General features: G+C 35.2%; 1 protein-coding gene across 1 annotated transcript; it reads left to right on the top strand.

Moving 5' to 3' along the window:
- Positions 1-268: 268 nt before the first annotated feature.
- Positions 269-6,900, top strand: LOC105223761 (mitogen-activated protein kinase ERK-A). Its single transcript, XM_011201588.4, has 7 exons — positions 269-677; positions 911-1,037; positions 1,150-1,260; positions 1,322-1,456; positions 2,151-2,435; positions 2,513-2,701; positions 2,764-6,900. Exons 1-7 carry the CDS (start codon positions 430-432, stop codon positions 2,887-2,889), a joined length of 1,221 nt encoding a protein of 406 aa, XP_011199890.2. The 5' UTR covers positions 269-429; the 3' UTR covers positions 2,890-6,900.
- The last annotated feature ends 8,763 nt before the right edge of the window (positions 6,901-15,663 follow it).

The raw sequence follows: 15,663 nt of genomic DNA on the forward strand, positions 1-15,663 counted from the left end.
AAAGAAGATAAAACATTTTTTTTTAAATTCCAGTAGTGTGATAAAACTTAATTTAAAATTATTTTTACATTTTATATTTTATAATGATGATAGCTAGAATACACATATATTTACATAGAGAAAATGCTAAAATCCTAATATGCAGAATGATTGCATTTGAATTTGATCTCATGAAAATCTTTAACGTCAGATATTGTCAATACAACACTGCTTGCGAATGTTACTAAAGCATGTGGTGAAAATGAATGGCTGTTTGAAAAGTATGTTAGAAAATCAACCCGAACCTGCCAACTGGTGGTGACGAATTTCGCTTAACATTTTTTCAATACACATAATTGTGCGTATACATACGTATAGTAGCGCACTGCGTCGCATAATTTTTGTGAATTTTACGCTTTTTTAATAAATCGCACCGGAACAAGCGCGTATATGGCAGAGGCGGCAAGTAGCACACAGTCCACCACCGGTCCAATTGGTGGAAACAATGGTGCAGTTCCGGCTGCAAAGAACGCTGCTGCTGCAGCGGTCCCTGGCAATGCCAATAGTAATGCAGCGTCGACGGCTGTGAACGCCACCTCGAATCCTAATGCGGAAGTCATACGGTCACAAATTTTTGAAGTTGGACCTCGCTACAGGGATTTAACTTATATTGGCGAAGGTGCCTACGGTATGGTAGTGTAAGTATTACAAGTATTAATATTTGCTCAAATAATTCAATAATTCTTCACTGCATTAACCTCATACCCGAAATCCCTGCGAAGGCACAGGGTGTGGCTAATGTAAAAGCAAAAAAAAAACTCACAAAGTGGTATCAACAGGCCCAAACTGTCACACCATATATCTGCATATTTTGTTATTTTCGCTTTGATTATTAACATTTCATCTACAATTGTTTTTTTTATCAACACAGGTCAGCACTGGACACATTAACAAATATAAAAGTTGCTATAAAAAAAATTTCGCCATTCGAGCATCAAACCTATTGTCAGCGCACGTTGAGAGAAATCAAAATTTTAACCCGCTTTAAACATGAAAATGTGAGTAAGCAATCCCAGGTTGCTGTTTCTACCCATAATGCCTCACCACCACAAAGTTTTATTTGTAAAATGATTACTAATCACTCGGTTGTTTTTTGTTGTTATTTTGTAGATAATTGATATTCGAGATATATTGCGTGTAGATAGCATAGAACAGATGAGAGATGTATATATTGTACAGTGTTTAATGGAGACTGATCTTTACAAACTACTTAAAACTCAGGTATGTATTAAGACAATTTTACTTTAAGTATCACTACTTATTTTATTTTATATATTTACAGAGGCTTAGCAATGATCACATTTGTTATTTCCTTTACCAAATATTGCGAGGTTTGAAGTACATTCATTCGGCGAATGTATTACATCGTGATTTGAAGCCCAGCAATCTATTGCTGAATACCACTTGTGATCTTAAAGTGAGTAAAATTATTATTTTTAAAGTATTGCTTTTAATATTGCATTGGAGTTAGTTATAAAAATTTTATATCCTGACTAGGGTGTTTTAAGTTTGCCTTGATCAGAGTGTGCTGAGTCCATTTGGTTGGGTCTGTCCGTCTGTATGTACCTGAACTAGTCATGCAGTTTTTGAGATATCGACTTGTTATTATTCAGAAGTCTTTTCTTTCCAAAAAAAAAAAGGTCATTTATCGGAATTACCGATATTGGACCAATATACTTATAGCTGCCGTGCAAACTAAATGATCAAATTCAAGACCATGCATGGAAATCTTTTCATTTTTAAGGGGATTATGGCTTGTGTACAACCGAAGTTTCCTTTTTTTCTAGGTAGTTCAGAGTTATGGCTGTTTAATTGCGACTAGATGTTTAAATATTGACAACTCTGCATTATATACGTATGGACTGGTTCGCTAATATTAAAGTAGTCATATATAGCAACAATTAAAAAGTAATAATATTTTGACTGCAAATTAGATTTCATTACATTATACAATCATCCGCGAATTTATTGATTTAGCCGATTTTGCCATACAAATATTTGTCTTTACAAAAGCGATTTTATTTATTCATTACGACATAGCAATTTTATATTGTAAAGATTATTGCATATGTGTATATATATACTTAATAAATTTTTCTCCAAACCCGCAGATTTGCGATTTTGGTTTGGCACGTGTGGCCGATCCGGATCATGATCATACTGGCTTCTTGACAGAATACGTCGCAACAAGATGGTACCGCGCTCCAGAGATAATGCTTAACTCAAAAGGTTATACAAAATCGATCGATATATGGTCGGTTGGCTGCATATTGGCGGAGATGCTTAGCAATCGTCCCATATTTCCAGGCAAGCACTATCTGGATCAATTAAATCATATTTTAGGCGTATTAGGATCACCTTCAAAAGAAGATTTAGAGTGTATTATAAATGAAAAGGTAAGTAGCAGCAGTATTTTACTTTATATATTTAATTTACAAAAAAAAAAATCTATATATGTATTAATATTTGACAGGCTCGTAATTATTTGGAATCACTGACTTTCAAGCCAAAAGTACCGTGGTCACGACTGTTCCCCAATGCGGATCCACTAGCCTTGGATTTATTGGGCAAAATGTTGACGTTTAATCCGCATAATCGAATACCCGTTGAACAAGCGTTGGCCCATCCATACTTAGAACAGTATTACGATCCGGGCGATGAGGTATGTAAAAATTTTTAGAGTTTATAAATAAAATTCATCATAAAAAAAATTATTTTTTTTAGCCTGTCGCGGAGGTGCCTTTCAGCATCAGCATGGAACTGGACGATCTTCCAAAAGAAACCTTAAAAACATTGATTTTTGAGGAAACGCTTAAATTTAAGGAACGGCAACCAGATCAAGCGGTATAAATATTAATTAGTGTGTATAGTTTTCGAAGGCGCTTAAGACACAGTGCATTTAAGTAAAAAACATTAAAAAGCCTAAAAAAAATTAAAAACAAATCTATAAAAGAGCCATTTCATCAGTCATCCAGTCAGCCGGCTAAATACGCGAAAACGTGGTTAATCGTTGAGTCAGACATTCGTAAAAAACACTTGCTGAGACATGCTTAGTGCACTCAGTCAGCCAATCAATTAAGCATACAAATTAACTTTCTCTAAAGCACGTTGCCGTTAATTTTTGGCATATTTTTCATTGTGATTCTCGTTACATATACATATATATAAATTGCACTCTTCATCTTCGTCGTGGTCGTGGTCGTCATATAAAATTATTTTCTAAACTAATAAGATAAATCAAGTATTTTAAATGTTTTCCTGTGTTGTAAACATTGTTCTTGCATACAATAGTAATACCTATAACTTACGAGCATTCAGCAAATGAAGTAAAACAAGCATAAGTAGTTACAAAAGTACGTAAATTTTATATCAAAATACCATTTACCATTTAAAAAAGTTGTTCTTCATTAGCAAATTCTATACATAAAAGAGAAAAGTAATAATAAAACAAACATAAAAATGCATTAAAAGTGAACGTTTTTTCCGTTTTATGCGCCTAAATTGTTGAGTGTCGGCGAAAATAAATTTATAAAAATAATAACAGTAATATGTGAATATTATTAAATTAGCCAAAAAACGTTAATACAACCAATTTAAATAGTAAAAGGCGATACAAAGAATACTACAAATACAAGCAGCAGATGTACGAGAAGCAACCAGCATATATAAAAAATGTGAATAAGTAAAATAAAACTAAAAAGCGAACGTTTGTGACTAGTAGAATTTACGTATTACATTTTTTTTCGCTATTTGTGCACATATTTATATTTTAGCGTTTAGAAAGAAAAAAAAACAAATTCTTGCAGAAAACTACATAGTGAAATTTAACTAAAAATGGCAAATCCAATAAATTTAATAAAAAGAGAAAATAAATAAAAACAAAAAATTATAACAAAAAGAAAAACTAATTAAAAACAAAAACGCGAAAAGACAAAATGAAGATTGCTTTAAGTTAATAAGATAAGAGTGATCGCAAAAGGCATACACATCATTTGATAGCGTAAAGAATGTAGTAGTGTATAAAAAAATAAATAAATACAAATCAAATTCTATGCAATGGTTTTTTGAACACACAAATATGTTAATATTTGTATAAACTATACGTTTTTTTAATATCATTCTAAGCTGTAGCAAACTCCCCAACTTGGACTCGTTAAAAAATCAATTTACCGAGTATTATATAAATGCATACATATGTAGATGACATATACATATATTACATAAATGAACAGTAACTACTTAATTACTAATTTATTTAATTAAAGTGTTGTTGTGGTCTGTGCAAACAACAAGTTTAAGTCATAATATAAGATAATTTCCAAAGCTATTAAAATTAACTTTTTAACTTTTGTAAAACCCAACCGCGACACTATATTACTTATAAGTGACACCACAGTATTAAAGGCATTCTTCAAAAACAGCGTTCTAACTGTGCATACTTTGTAAACATAGATAAAATACTTGAGTTTTAGCTTTTTGTGCTTAGTCTAAAATTGTAGCAAGTTTTTGGTAAAAGAAATATATTAATATTTGGTTATGTACAAAATAAAAGAAATTAGCTTAACAGTCACCATGGAAGCTCACAAATTTAGCAATTTAAACATTTTCAAGTTGTAAAATATATTTATACCCTGAACAGGGCATATTAAGTTTGCCACGAAGCTGGAAATACCCAAAAGGGAGTTCTATAAAGTGTGTATATAAATAATCAGCGTGACGTGCTAAGTCCATTTAGCCATAACCATCTGTCCGTCTGTATATATTCGAACTAAACCCTCAGTTTTTGAGATATCGATTTGAAATTAGGCGTACGTCCTTTACACCTCAAGAAGCTGTTTATTTGTGTGTTGCAATCGTCGATATCGAACTAATATAGCATAGCGCGTTCTTGTATGGAAAAATTTTGTATTGGAGAAGATATCCTCGCGAAATTTAGCATAGATTATTGGCTAAAGCAACGGTATAATATTTTATTTTTTTTTTTAGATCAGACTATAGCTGTCATACAAACTAATCAATCAAAATCAGGTTGTTGTATGGATAGTTTTTTATTTCAGAAGATATCTTCAAGAAACTTGGCATAAATTATTGTCTAAAACAATGCTACAATATCCGAGAAAATTTTCAGCTCGGACCACTTCAGCATATAGCTGCCATACAAACTAACAGAACTTGTGAAGAACATTTTTATATTTGTGAAGGGTATTTTATCGGTGCTACCCGAGTTAACGTTTTTTTCTTGTTTTTATGTTTAAATGTACATACATACATATGTGGTGCTCTTCATATAGTAATTATAAATTGTAAGCAATTACTGAAAAAGTTGTATGCCAAATTACTTTCAAGAAACGTGAAAATTAATAAATCAACAACTATTACTTAAATTACGCAATACAATTTAATTTTTATTTGTTTGCTACTGTGTATAATTATGTACATATGTCATATCTACATTTTTAAAAATAAACAGTGTTAGAACTGTTTCGATTATTAGGCGTTTTTGCAACCAATATCACTGTTTTTATTTAAGTTTTCTTTCATAAGCATTATTTCTCACACTTTGATTGTATTGAATTTTTAACGCGTATAGTTCTAGTGTAAACATATACAAGCTTACGTGTTATTATTTTGTAAGAATTTAATGAAAAATAATCAGATCTCAAACGTATAGAAACCACAATTGAAAACAAACACACTTGCGTATAGACAAATATACATGATGACATGTATAACGGTATATATTACATTAGCGTTATTGTTGCTGTTGCCTAAGTACCTTATTGATGTGCGTGCTGCAAGCAATATTGCTCGCATTTGTATTCTCTTAGTTTGTATTGTATTTTATTTTTTCTTAATTGCCGAGTGTCACTTTATATCGCGGTTTGTTGTCTTTGTGGTGGATGCGCCTATGCTTTTCGCTACAACCAATATATACATACAACTATATTTTTCTGTTTATGAGATCAAGTAATGAATCACATTAAACTAAATTTTCGTACATCATAAAATAAATACATTAAAAAATACATATGTCATGTTGTAAGAATCCAATGTATGTATGTACTACATAAAACTGTAGGTCGTAGGCATTTACATGAATACATTCATACATTTCAATAAAAACATATGTAACATATTTATCTAGTTGATTATTTTCTCATACATACGGACCCTGAAGTTTCAGTTTTTGCACTAAAAAAGTTGAAGTTACGCGTGAAATGTACTGTACACCGTGTCGCATGAGCAACAAATAATGTATAAATCACTTTCATGAATGCTCTTCTTTAACTGCGTAACTTTTAAGGCAATATTTTTATAAAAAAAATCACTAAGGCCTTTCTAGTAGAGCGGAAAATTAATAGATTATTCCCGTTGGATCCTTAGTATTAGGGCAAAAATTTAAACTTCAGTGGCAGTTTACAAAAAAAAAAAACAATAAACTTGGGAAATAACGGACACCCGAAAATACATTTATATATACTTACGTATAATATATGCATATACATATGTACATATATGTTTGCTTTAATTAACATGTGTATATGCAAACATAGATATATGGAGTTTTACGTGTAAACCTTAAAATTAATATTTTGATTTAAAAGATCTAAAATATTTTATTATAATTGCCTTTGCTTACAGTTTGTAGCAAATAATTTTTTTTTCATATATATGTACATATTGATATATATTTTACGTATTTAAGTTTTTAATTGAGAAACATTGAAAAAATGCTTGAATCTGTACAAATTATCAGCAGTTATTTGGAAATATTTATGTACATATTGCGATACGTAAGACATGTTGTGCGAAAATTGAGCAAAAACAACAAATAATAAAAACATTTAAATACATAATTTTCGATTACCTAGATTTTTTGTTTCTTCTTTGTTTTCAAAAATATAGATTTCGACTTCAATACCAAAATTTTTTGTTTGTTTGTTTTTTATATTTATTACTATTATTTTTAAATATGCTTTAGGCGAAAAAAAGTTGAAATTATTTTATTTACATACATATCTTGGTTGTCAAAAAAGTCTTGCGGTATTTTCGCTAGTTGGCGCTGAAAGCGCGTAGTTCTAGTTTTATTCGTCGCATCGGGTCATGCTATACCTTTTTGGAAAGCTCATTTCACGCGCTAACACGTGTTTGATTAATTGTCGTTTCTTTTAAGTCGTTCGTGAGTTATAGCGTCGCAAACATGGAGCAAAATAAAGAGAAAATACGGCATATTTTACAGTACTACTACGATAAAGGCAAAAATGCATCTCAAGCCCCCAATAAAGTTGTGCAACGTTTTTTGTTCTGGTGTAGAGGTGGTCGAAGATGCGCCACGCTCCGGAAGGCCTGTCGTCGAAAATTGTGATAAAATCGCTGAATTGGTCGAAAGAGACCGGCATAGTAGCAGCCGTAGCATCGGTCAAGAGCTGGGCATGAGTCATCAAAAACTCATTTCAATTTCAATAAAAATACCGCAAGACTTTTTTGAAAACCCAATATTTACATAGATTATATTCTATGTATTTTTTTACAAAAAACAGTTGGCGACAGTCATGTATCTGATTTGTGAGATTACAAGGGTTGCACTAAAAACAGTATTTAATTAACGTTTTATGCAATATTTTTTAATCTTTACAATTCCTCGAATTTTTGAATTGTAAATTTTTTTTTTCAATTTCTAATCCAGGATGCTTGGAATTTAAAATATTCATTGCTCGATTTTTATTATTAAATTTAAAAAAACATTCAAATTCAAACCTAAATTTTAAACTTTTTTGATTTTGGGATTAAAAACTAAATTTTCAACCAAAAAATTCAAAATTTATTTCATATTTTTAATTGTTTTTCACTATAAAAAATTGGTTTAAAAATTAGTTATTTTGAGATCAAAAACTAAATTTTCGGAAAACACAACTTTCTTTTCGAAAATTAAATTTCACAAAATCGGAATTAGAAATTGAAAATTTTGTTTTAATTAAAAAATTCGCAATCTTGATGATCACTAACGGTAACTATTCAATAATAATTTCACAATATAACAGCTATTTTGTGTAGACTTATTTAATTCCAAATTTAGTAAAATATTGAGTGGAAAATGCTATAAACTTGAAATAAAATGAATACTTTGTTTTTCAGCTTGAATAATTCTCTATTGTATTAACAAGATTTTTCTATCTTCTCATAAAAAATTTAAAAGCAAGTTTTTAAATTTGGTAATTGGTGAAATGTGGAAACTGTTCCAAGTTATATTGGCGCCACTATTGTATAATTTTCTTAGGGAAGACATCTTAAGTTCTCTAGATATTAATTCCATTTATTACTTAACTTGCTCTTCAATTATCCAACTTCATTGTTTATTATAATGACAAGTCTCCTCTTTCTTTTCTCTAGTCAACTGTAATTACTGTTAATATTGTTGTAGCGTTTCGTAAGACCGTAGTTTTGCTACAGAGACAACAGTGCTTGGTCGACTAAAAAATTAACAAATTTGATAACGGTCTGGGAAATGCAGTTGAGGCCTCAGTCGAGAATCAGATCTCACATAGGTAGATACGTAGACCCGGGCGACAAGGGCACGGTAAAGCAATGTTTCTGGAAGACTTAATGCTTTGACCAAGGCCACTTACAAATTGTTGGTATATTTTTGGGAATTTTGATATTTGGTTATCTAAGAAATGGAGAACAAGAGGCAAGCTATGCAGAAGTTAGGTTACCTGCAAGTAGCAATCTCTCATTAAAGTGCTTTGCTAAATAATACTCTTTTTTCTATATAAACTTTTTGCTATATACAAAGTACTGTTTATCCCGTAAAGAATGAAGTGTTAACAGTGCGTGCCAAAACAATGTCTTCAGTTAATAGCAATTTATTAGACACAATAGCAAGACTGCCATATTCTGTTCAATATTTTAGTACATGATTAACACTACGTGAATTTCGAATTCATATGCCGTACGGAACAAAATCCAAATTTATAAAAAAAAAAAACATTTTCAAATATCGGTTATCGGTAAGTTGGTTGGTCACTGGCACTCGGAGCCTGTTGCTCAATCGAGTGCAGATATTTCTGACATGAATTTGTGTTCTATCAGTCAATCTGAGTCTTAAAGCTAATGGGAACCGCAATTTTTTCAGTTAACTTCGTAGCACAAATAAGAGGTAAAGAATAATTCTTTTTACTTCAGTTGCAAAAGTAGTCTATGAAATAAATAAAAAAGTTCAATTTCTTGCGAAGCTACTGCTGATTTTGCTTGCAGCGAAGATCAATTTTTTTTTATAAGATAGTAACGGTTTGATGTGTTTACCCAACCAAAAAGTAGTTATTTACAAGTTCACAATATAACAACAATTTCTAGGAAAATAGTTATAGTGAATATGTCGGCCTAACATAACCTCAAAATATTCTGCTTTGCAGCTGTTTAAAATTTATTCAGTTCAGTTCGTTATTTTCTTAAAAGCATACTAATTGAAAAGGTTTTACTATAAAAAATGAGATAATCGCATGCTTACTGATCGACGTATGTATGTATGTATGAAGAATTAAAAAATTGAATATTTAACAATTAAACACATGTGTACATATATACAAATTACAACAATAGGAAAATGAATCACTTAAATGTGCCCTTCTAAAATTTATATCAAACATATTTAGCAATATCCTTAAAATCTGACAATTCTATAAGCGCGTGGATATGATGATTAGATTTTAGTTAATAAATAAAATATATACATATATCGCTAATAAATTTATAACTTACATATTATACTGCTGTGGTAAAGTGCGAAATTAATTGATATAGGTTTAAATATACATACATATGTAATGTGGAAAATTATAATTTAACAATTAAAAAGCAAGCATACCTTATTCTCTGTAATGGTTTTTAGTTAAATTTAGAAGAATGTATTTTCAAATATTAATAATTGAAAACCGAAAAAGAATCAAATGTGAGAATTGTGACAATTGTACACTTACATAACAGACACACTGTAGTTTATTATCTACTATTCGATTACTGTACGGTATTGTATGTATTGCATTGTATTTTAATCTTTTTGATGTTAATTTACTTCAATCAATAAAATAAAATATTTAAAGCAGATAGAAAACAAAACGTATGGAAAATCATCTTTCCTTTCGGAATAGAAACAAGAAAAAACATTAACATTACCTGCACCCAAGTTACCTGTAGGGTGATCCATTAAGAGATTCCTTACTTTTTTAAAGAAAAAACACTGAAACTTTAAATTTAATGGGGAATGTTTATTAACATTCGAAAGAACAAGCTTTGACATTTATTTTTTTTGAAGATTATCTCTTTTAAATATTGGGCGTGGCTACGTCTCATGTAGTCCATCCGTCAGGTCCAATTTTCGATGACTTGTTCGAGTATTTCGACTGGTAACTGGCGAATGACACGCGTGATGTTTTGCTCCAAAGCCTGAATCAACGCGGGATTATTCGCATAGACTTTAGATTTTACACATCCCACAGGAAAAATTCGAACGGTGAAATTATCTGCTCACCGAAGTGTTCTCTCAAGAAATCCATTTATTGATGTGGTGTGTGGGAAGTGAAGTCGTCTTGTTGAAACCAATTGTCGCCGTGATCACGAGCTTCAATTTCAGGCATCAAATAGTCGGTTATCATGGCACCATAACGGTCGGCATAGACGGATACGTCGCATGGACAGATATTTTTGAAATAATATGGATCGATGATTCCACAGGCCCATAAACCACACCAAAATATTGTTTTCTGGATAAATGGCTGCTTTTGAATTTCTTCAGGTTGCTCTTCGTCCCAAATGTGGCGATTTTGCTTGTGTACATACCCATCAAGCCAGAAATGAGCCTCATCGCTGAACAAAATTTGCCTCGAAAACGTCGGATATTCTTGGAATTTTTCAAGAGCCCTTAGAGCGAAGCGATGTTGCATGTGAAGGTTGAGCGGCTTCAGGTATTGCACAAGCTGTATTTTATATGCTTCAATTTAAGATCTCGACGTAAAGCCAAGTCGTTACATATCTCGCCGCAGTCGTTGCAAACGGCACCGAATCGACTATTTACGGTCTTTGTGTACAGCTACAGGTATATTTCTTCACTGCGTGCTGGACGTGGTCAATTCGGTCGAATATTATCCAATAATGAATGCCACTGAAAAATATAACGTGACGTATCTTCTTCTTAATTGGCGTAGACACCGCTTACGCGATTATAGCCGAGTTAACAACAGCGCGCCAGTCGTTTCTTCTTTTCGCTACGTGGCGTCAATTGGATATTCCAAGCGTAGCCAGGTCCTTCTCCACCTGGTCCTTCCAACGGAGTGAAGGTCTTCCTCTGCTTCCCCCGGCGGGTACTGCGTCGAATACTTTCAGAGCTAGAGTGTTTTCGTCCATTCGGACAACATGACCTAGCCAGCGTAGCCGCTGTCTTTTAATTCGCTGAACTATGTCAATGTCGTCGTATATCTCGTACAGCTCATCGTTCCATCGAATGCGATATTCGCCGTGGCCAACGCGCAAAAGACCATAAATCTTTCGCAGAACTTTTCTCTCGAAAACTCGCAACGTCGACTCATCAGTTGTTGTCATCGTCCAAGCCTCTGCACTATAAAGCAGGACGGGAATTATAAGTGACCTATAGAGTTTGGTTTTTGTTCGTCGAGAGAGGACTTTGCTTCTCAATTGCCTACTCAGTCCGAAGTAGCACCTGTTGGCAAGAGTTATCCTGCGTGAGATTTCCAGTCTGACATTGTTGGTGGTGTTTATACTGGTTCCTAAATAGACGAAATTATCTACGACTTCAAATTTATGAATGTCAACAGTGACGTGAGAGCCAAGTCGCGACGACTGTTTGTTTGATGAGGGGAGATATTTCGTCTTGCTCTCGTTCACTGCCAGACCCATTTGTTTTGCTTGCTTGTCCAGTCTGGAGAAAGCAGAACTAACGGCGGGGCGGCCAGCAGCTGTACACTCTTATAAAAGATAGAATAGACAATAGAATTAATTGAGGTAAGCACTGCGACCTTGGGTCTATTGTGCCCTCTCCTAACTCACAGGAACTCACCAAGCCCCAACAAATCGATAAATTTTAGCATTTTGCTCCCTATCCGGAAATGTAATTCCAAGGGCCTTAGACCTGCGTCTGCAGACTGCAATGCAATCGATCAGCAGGTGCTCCGGGGTTTCAGGTTCCCTGTCGCAGAACCGGCAGTTAGAGCAAGAGGCAAGTCCTAAGTTGAACATATGCCTTTTCAACTTGCAGTGGCCGGTGTAGAATGCGACCAGGAGCCTGAGCTTGATCCTTGGGAGGTTGATTATTGATTTAAACCTTTTGAGGTTGTACCCCCCTATCAGCAGCTTTGCATGCCGCATGCCATGCGCCCGTTGCCAATGACCTTCTCTGCCCTCTCTTTCCTCTTTGCGGAGCAGCTCCTTTATCGTATGGGGGCCCACCCCGGTAAATGGTTCGGGCCCTACCATACTTGTGGAGGCTGCAGAGCGGGCGAGCTCGTCAGCCAATTCATTTCCGGCTATGCCTCTATGACCAGGTACCCAAACTAGGTGCACCTGATTCAATTCCGCTAGGCTGTTTAGCCGTTCTCTACACTCCTGCACTAGCAGCCATTTGATCTCGTAGGCCGAGATCGCTTTTAGTGCCGCTTGGCTATCGCTGAGTATGGTTATCCGCTCATTACGATAGCCGCGGTGGAGGTTTATCTCTGTACACCGACTTATTGCTAAGACTTCGGCCTGGAAGATACTTGGGAAAAGAAAGAAAAAAATAAAATATTGTACCTGATCGATTAAGTTCTGCAGCTCGAATTATTTTCTCCAACAGCAGATTGAAAAAGTCGCACGATAGATAGTCGCCTTGTCTGAAACCTCGTTTGGTATCGAACGGCTCGGAGAGGTCCTTCCTGATCCTGACGGAGCTTCTGATGTTCTCAACGTCAGTTTACCCAGCCGTATTAGTTTTGCGGGGATACCAAATTCAGACATCACGACATAGAGGCAGCTCCTTTTCGTGCTGTTGAAAGCAGCTTTGAAATCGACGAAGAGGTGGTGTGTGTCGATTCTCCTTTCACAGTTCTTTTCCAAAAATTGGCGCATGGTGAATATCTGGTCGGTTGTTGATTTTCCAGGTCTAAAGCCACACTGTGAAGGTCCAATCAGTTTGTTGACGGTGTGACAGTTTCACACAATATGCTCGATAGAGCCTTATACGCGATGTTAAGGAGGTAGTTGGTGCAGATTGTGGGGTCTCCCTTTTTTTAGATTGGGCGGAGCACACTTAAATTCCAATCGTTGGGCATGCTTTCGTCCGACCATATTTTGCAAAGAAGCTGATGCATGCTCCTTATCAGTTCTTCGCCGCCGTGTTTGAATAGCTCGGCCGGTAATCCATCGGCCCCGCTGCTTTGTTGTTCTTCAGACGGTTAATTGCTATTCGAAATTCTTCATGGTCGGGCAATAGAACGTCTGCTCCATCGTCATCGATTGGGGAATCGGGTTCGCCTTCTCCTGGTGCTATGTGTTCACTGCCATTCAGCAGGCTGGAGAAGTGTTCCCTCCATAATCTAAGTATGCTCTGGGCATCGGTGGCTAGATCACCTTTGGAGGTTCTACAAGAGTATGCTCCGGTCTTGAAACTTTCTGTATGCCGCCGCATTTTGTCGTAGAATTTTCGAGCATTACCCCTGTCGGCCAGCTTCTCAAGCTCTTCGTACTCACGTATTTCGGCCTCTTTCTTTTTTTGTCTGCAAATGCGTATCGCTTCTCTCTTCAACTCTGCACGTGTTGTGGTCCACCGCAACGTTGCGAGGTAGGCAGCCTGTTTTCTCTCCGCTGCGACACGGCACTCCTCGTCGTACCAGCTGTTCTTTTGCACTTTCCGAAAACCAAAAGTTTCGGTTGCAGCTGAAATGTTATTTTTCATTGGGGGTGTTTTTTTTTACGTGGCAGGTCCCAAACCCAGCGCTCAACCCTATGCAGGGATTGTTTCGCCTTCTCACTTTAGCTCGCCTTCAGAGGACACTTGGTCAAAGACCGGATCGTCGTGAGCTGCTTAAGCAATATGGCTATTAGAGAACTTTCCTCACATACGTGAACTTTTACACATGACTCCATCCTCCAATATATGGCAGATATACCCTATAAAAATCCGACATAGACACTTTCGACAAATATACTGCTTTTTAGAAAGAAAATCACGTTTGCAAAATTGCGATTTGATATCTCAAAAACTTGATCTTGCATATACAGGCGGACGGAGAAACACGAGACCTATTCGATCTTTGTATTATTTAAAGCTTCTAACTACTGAATTGAGTTGTGGAAACAGCCCTTCCTTCTTGAAATATACTTCTGCCTCTGCTGGAGAACTCAAAGCTATTGATCGGCACATCAAAAAACCTATAAAAGTCTTTGCTTGAATTTAATTAATGTGAAAAAGAAGCGATAATACTGCGGAATTTATCCGGATTTTATTCGGCCAAAACCTTTTGTTTGACTATCTAACCCCTCAACTTCACCTAGTAATCGACCAGGTAACCAAAAACACACTGTTCCAAATGACAACAGAAAGGTAGTACAATCAAGTGATACGACTGCTCGAAAACGTGGAAGGAAATTGGTGCAGGAGTCGCAGGACTACGCACCAAACTCTCCATACCTATGGGAAGTTTTCCAACAATTTTTCAAGCGGAAGTCCTTGCCATATATCGGTGCTTAGAGATTAACCTCCCACTCAACTATCGCAACGAATGTATAACCATACTTAACGATAGACAAGCGGCACTTAAAGCAATCTCTGCTCATGAGATCAAATCGTTACTAGTGCAGGAATATAGAGGACGGCTGAATAGTCTAGCGGAACGTAACAAAATGCACCTCATCTGGGTGCCCAGTCACAAAAGTATAGCCGGGTAAGACCAAGCTCGCCCTCGTAATGAACCTCCCTAAGGACGAACTCGTGCTATTGTTGCATTCTACACTGACCAGTGCAAGCTGGAGATGACAAATTGGCGGTTATGCAACAGGGAGGCTGAAACTATAGAACATCTTGACTGCATAGCAGTCTGCAGACGCAGGATAAAGGCCGTGGGATCCATGTTTCCAAATAGCGATCACATCGCCTACGTGGAATTCTCCCTATCGAGTAGAAATATTTGTTCATTGAACAAAGTGACCCAAAACAAGGACGATGGGATGCCTCCTTAATGGAAGCCACAAGTGATCTGTTATGCTTTTGTACCTTATCCATGCACAATGCCTCGAATTTATTTCAGCAATTAAAATGACAAACACTTTGTTACATATTTGTTTACTACCGATAAGATTTTATTTGCTTTAAGAGAGTAACTTTTAAAATTATTCAGAAAAAATGTCTAATAACATTGTGTGTGTGATCAATTATTAATTATTTTTTAAGCATAGCTTTCTCTTTTGCTGTGGTCGATTACCGCTGCGGCAAACATATACTTTTTTATAGCCACTCACCTTCTCACATTTTTCTCTTACAAAAATTATGATTTTCAATAAGCACTGTGTGTATTTATGTAGGTGTAAACATTATACAAACATACATTACTTGCTACTGTATTTCCCCACCTGATGCAA

This window comes from Bactrocera dorsalis, chromosome 1, assembly GCF_023373825.1.
Source record: "Bactrocera dorsalis isolate Fly_Bdor chromosome 1, ASM2337382v1, whole genome shotgun sequence".
NCBI lineage: Eukaryota > Metazoa > Arthropoda > Insecta > Diptera > Tephritidae > Bactrocera > Bactrocera dorsalis.

What these genes read in the sequence shown, in the direction of transcription:
- LOC105223761 (XM_011201588.4), top strand. Translation starts at nt 430, where the DNA reads ATGGCAGAGGCGGCAAGTAGCACACAGTCCACCACCGGTCCAATTGGT. An exon ending in ACAAACTACTTAAAACTCAG is followed by an intron (nt 1,261 to 1,321) that starts GTATGTATTAAG and finishes ATATATTTACAG; the next exon opens with AGGCTTAGCAATGATCACAT. An exon ending in ATTACGATCCGGGCGATGAG is followed by an intron (nt 2,702 to 2,763) that starts GTATGTAAAAAT and finishes TATTTTTTTTAG; the next exon opens with CCTGTCGCGGAGGTGCCTTT.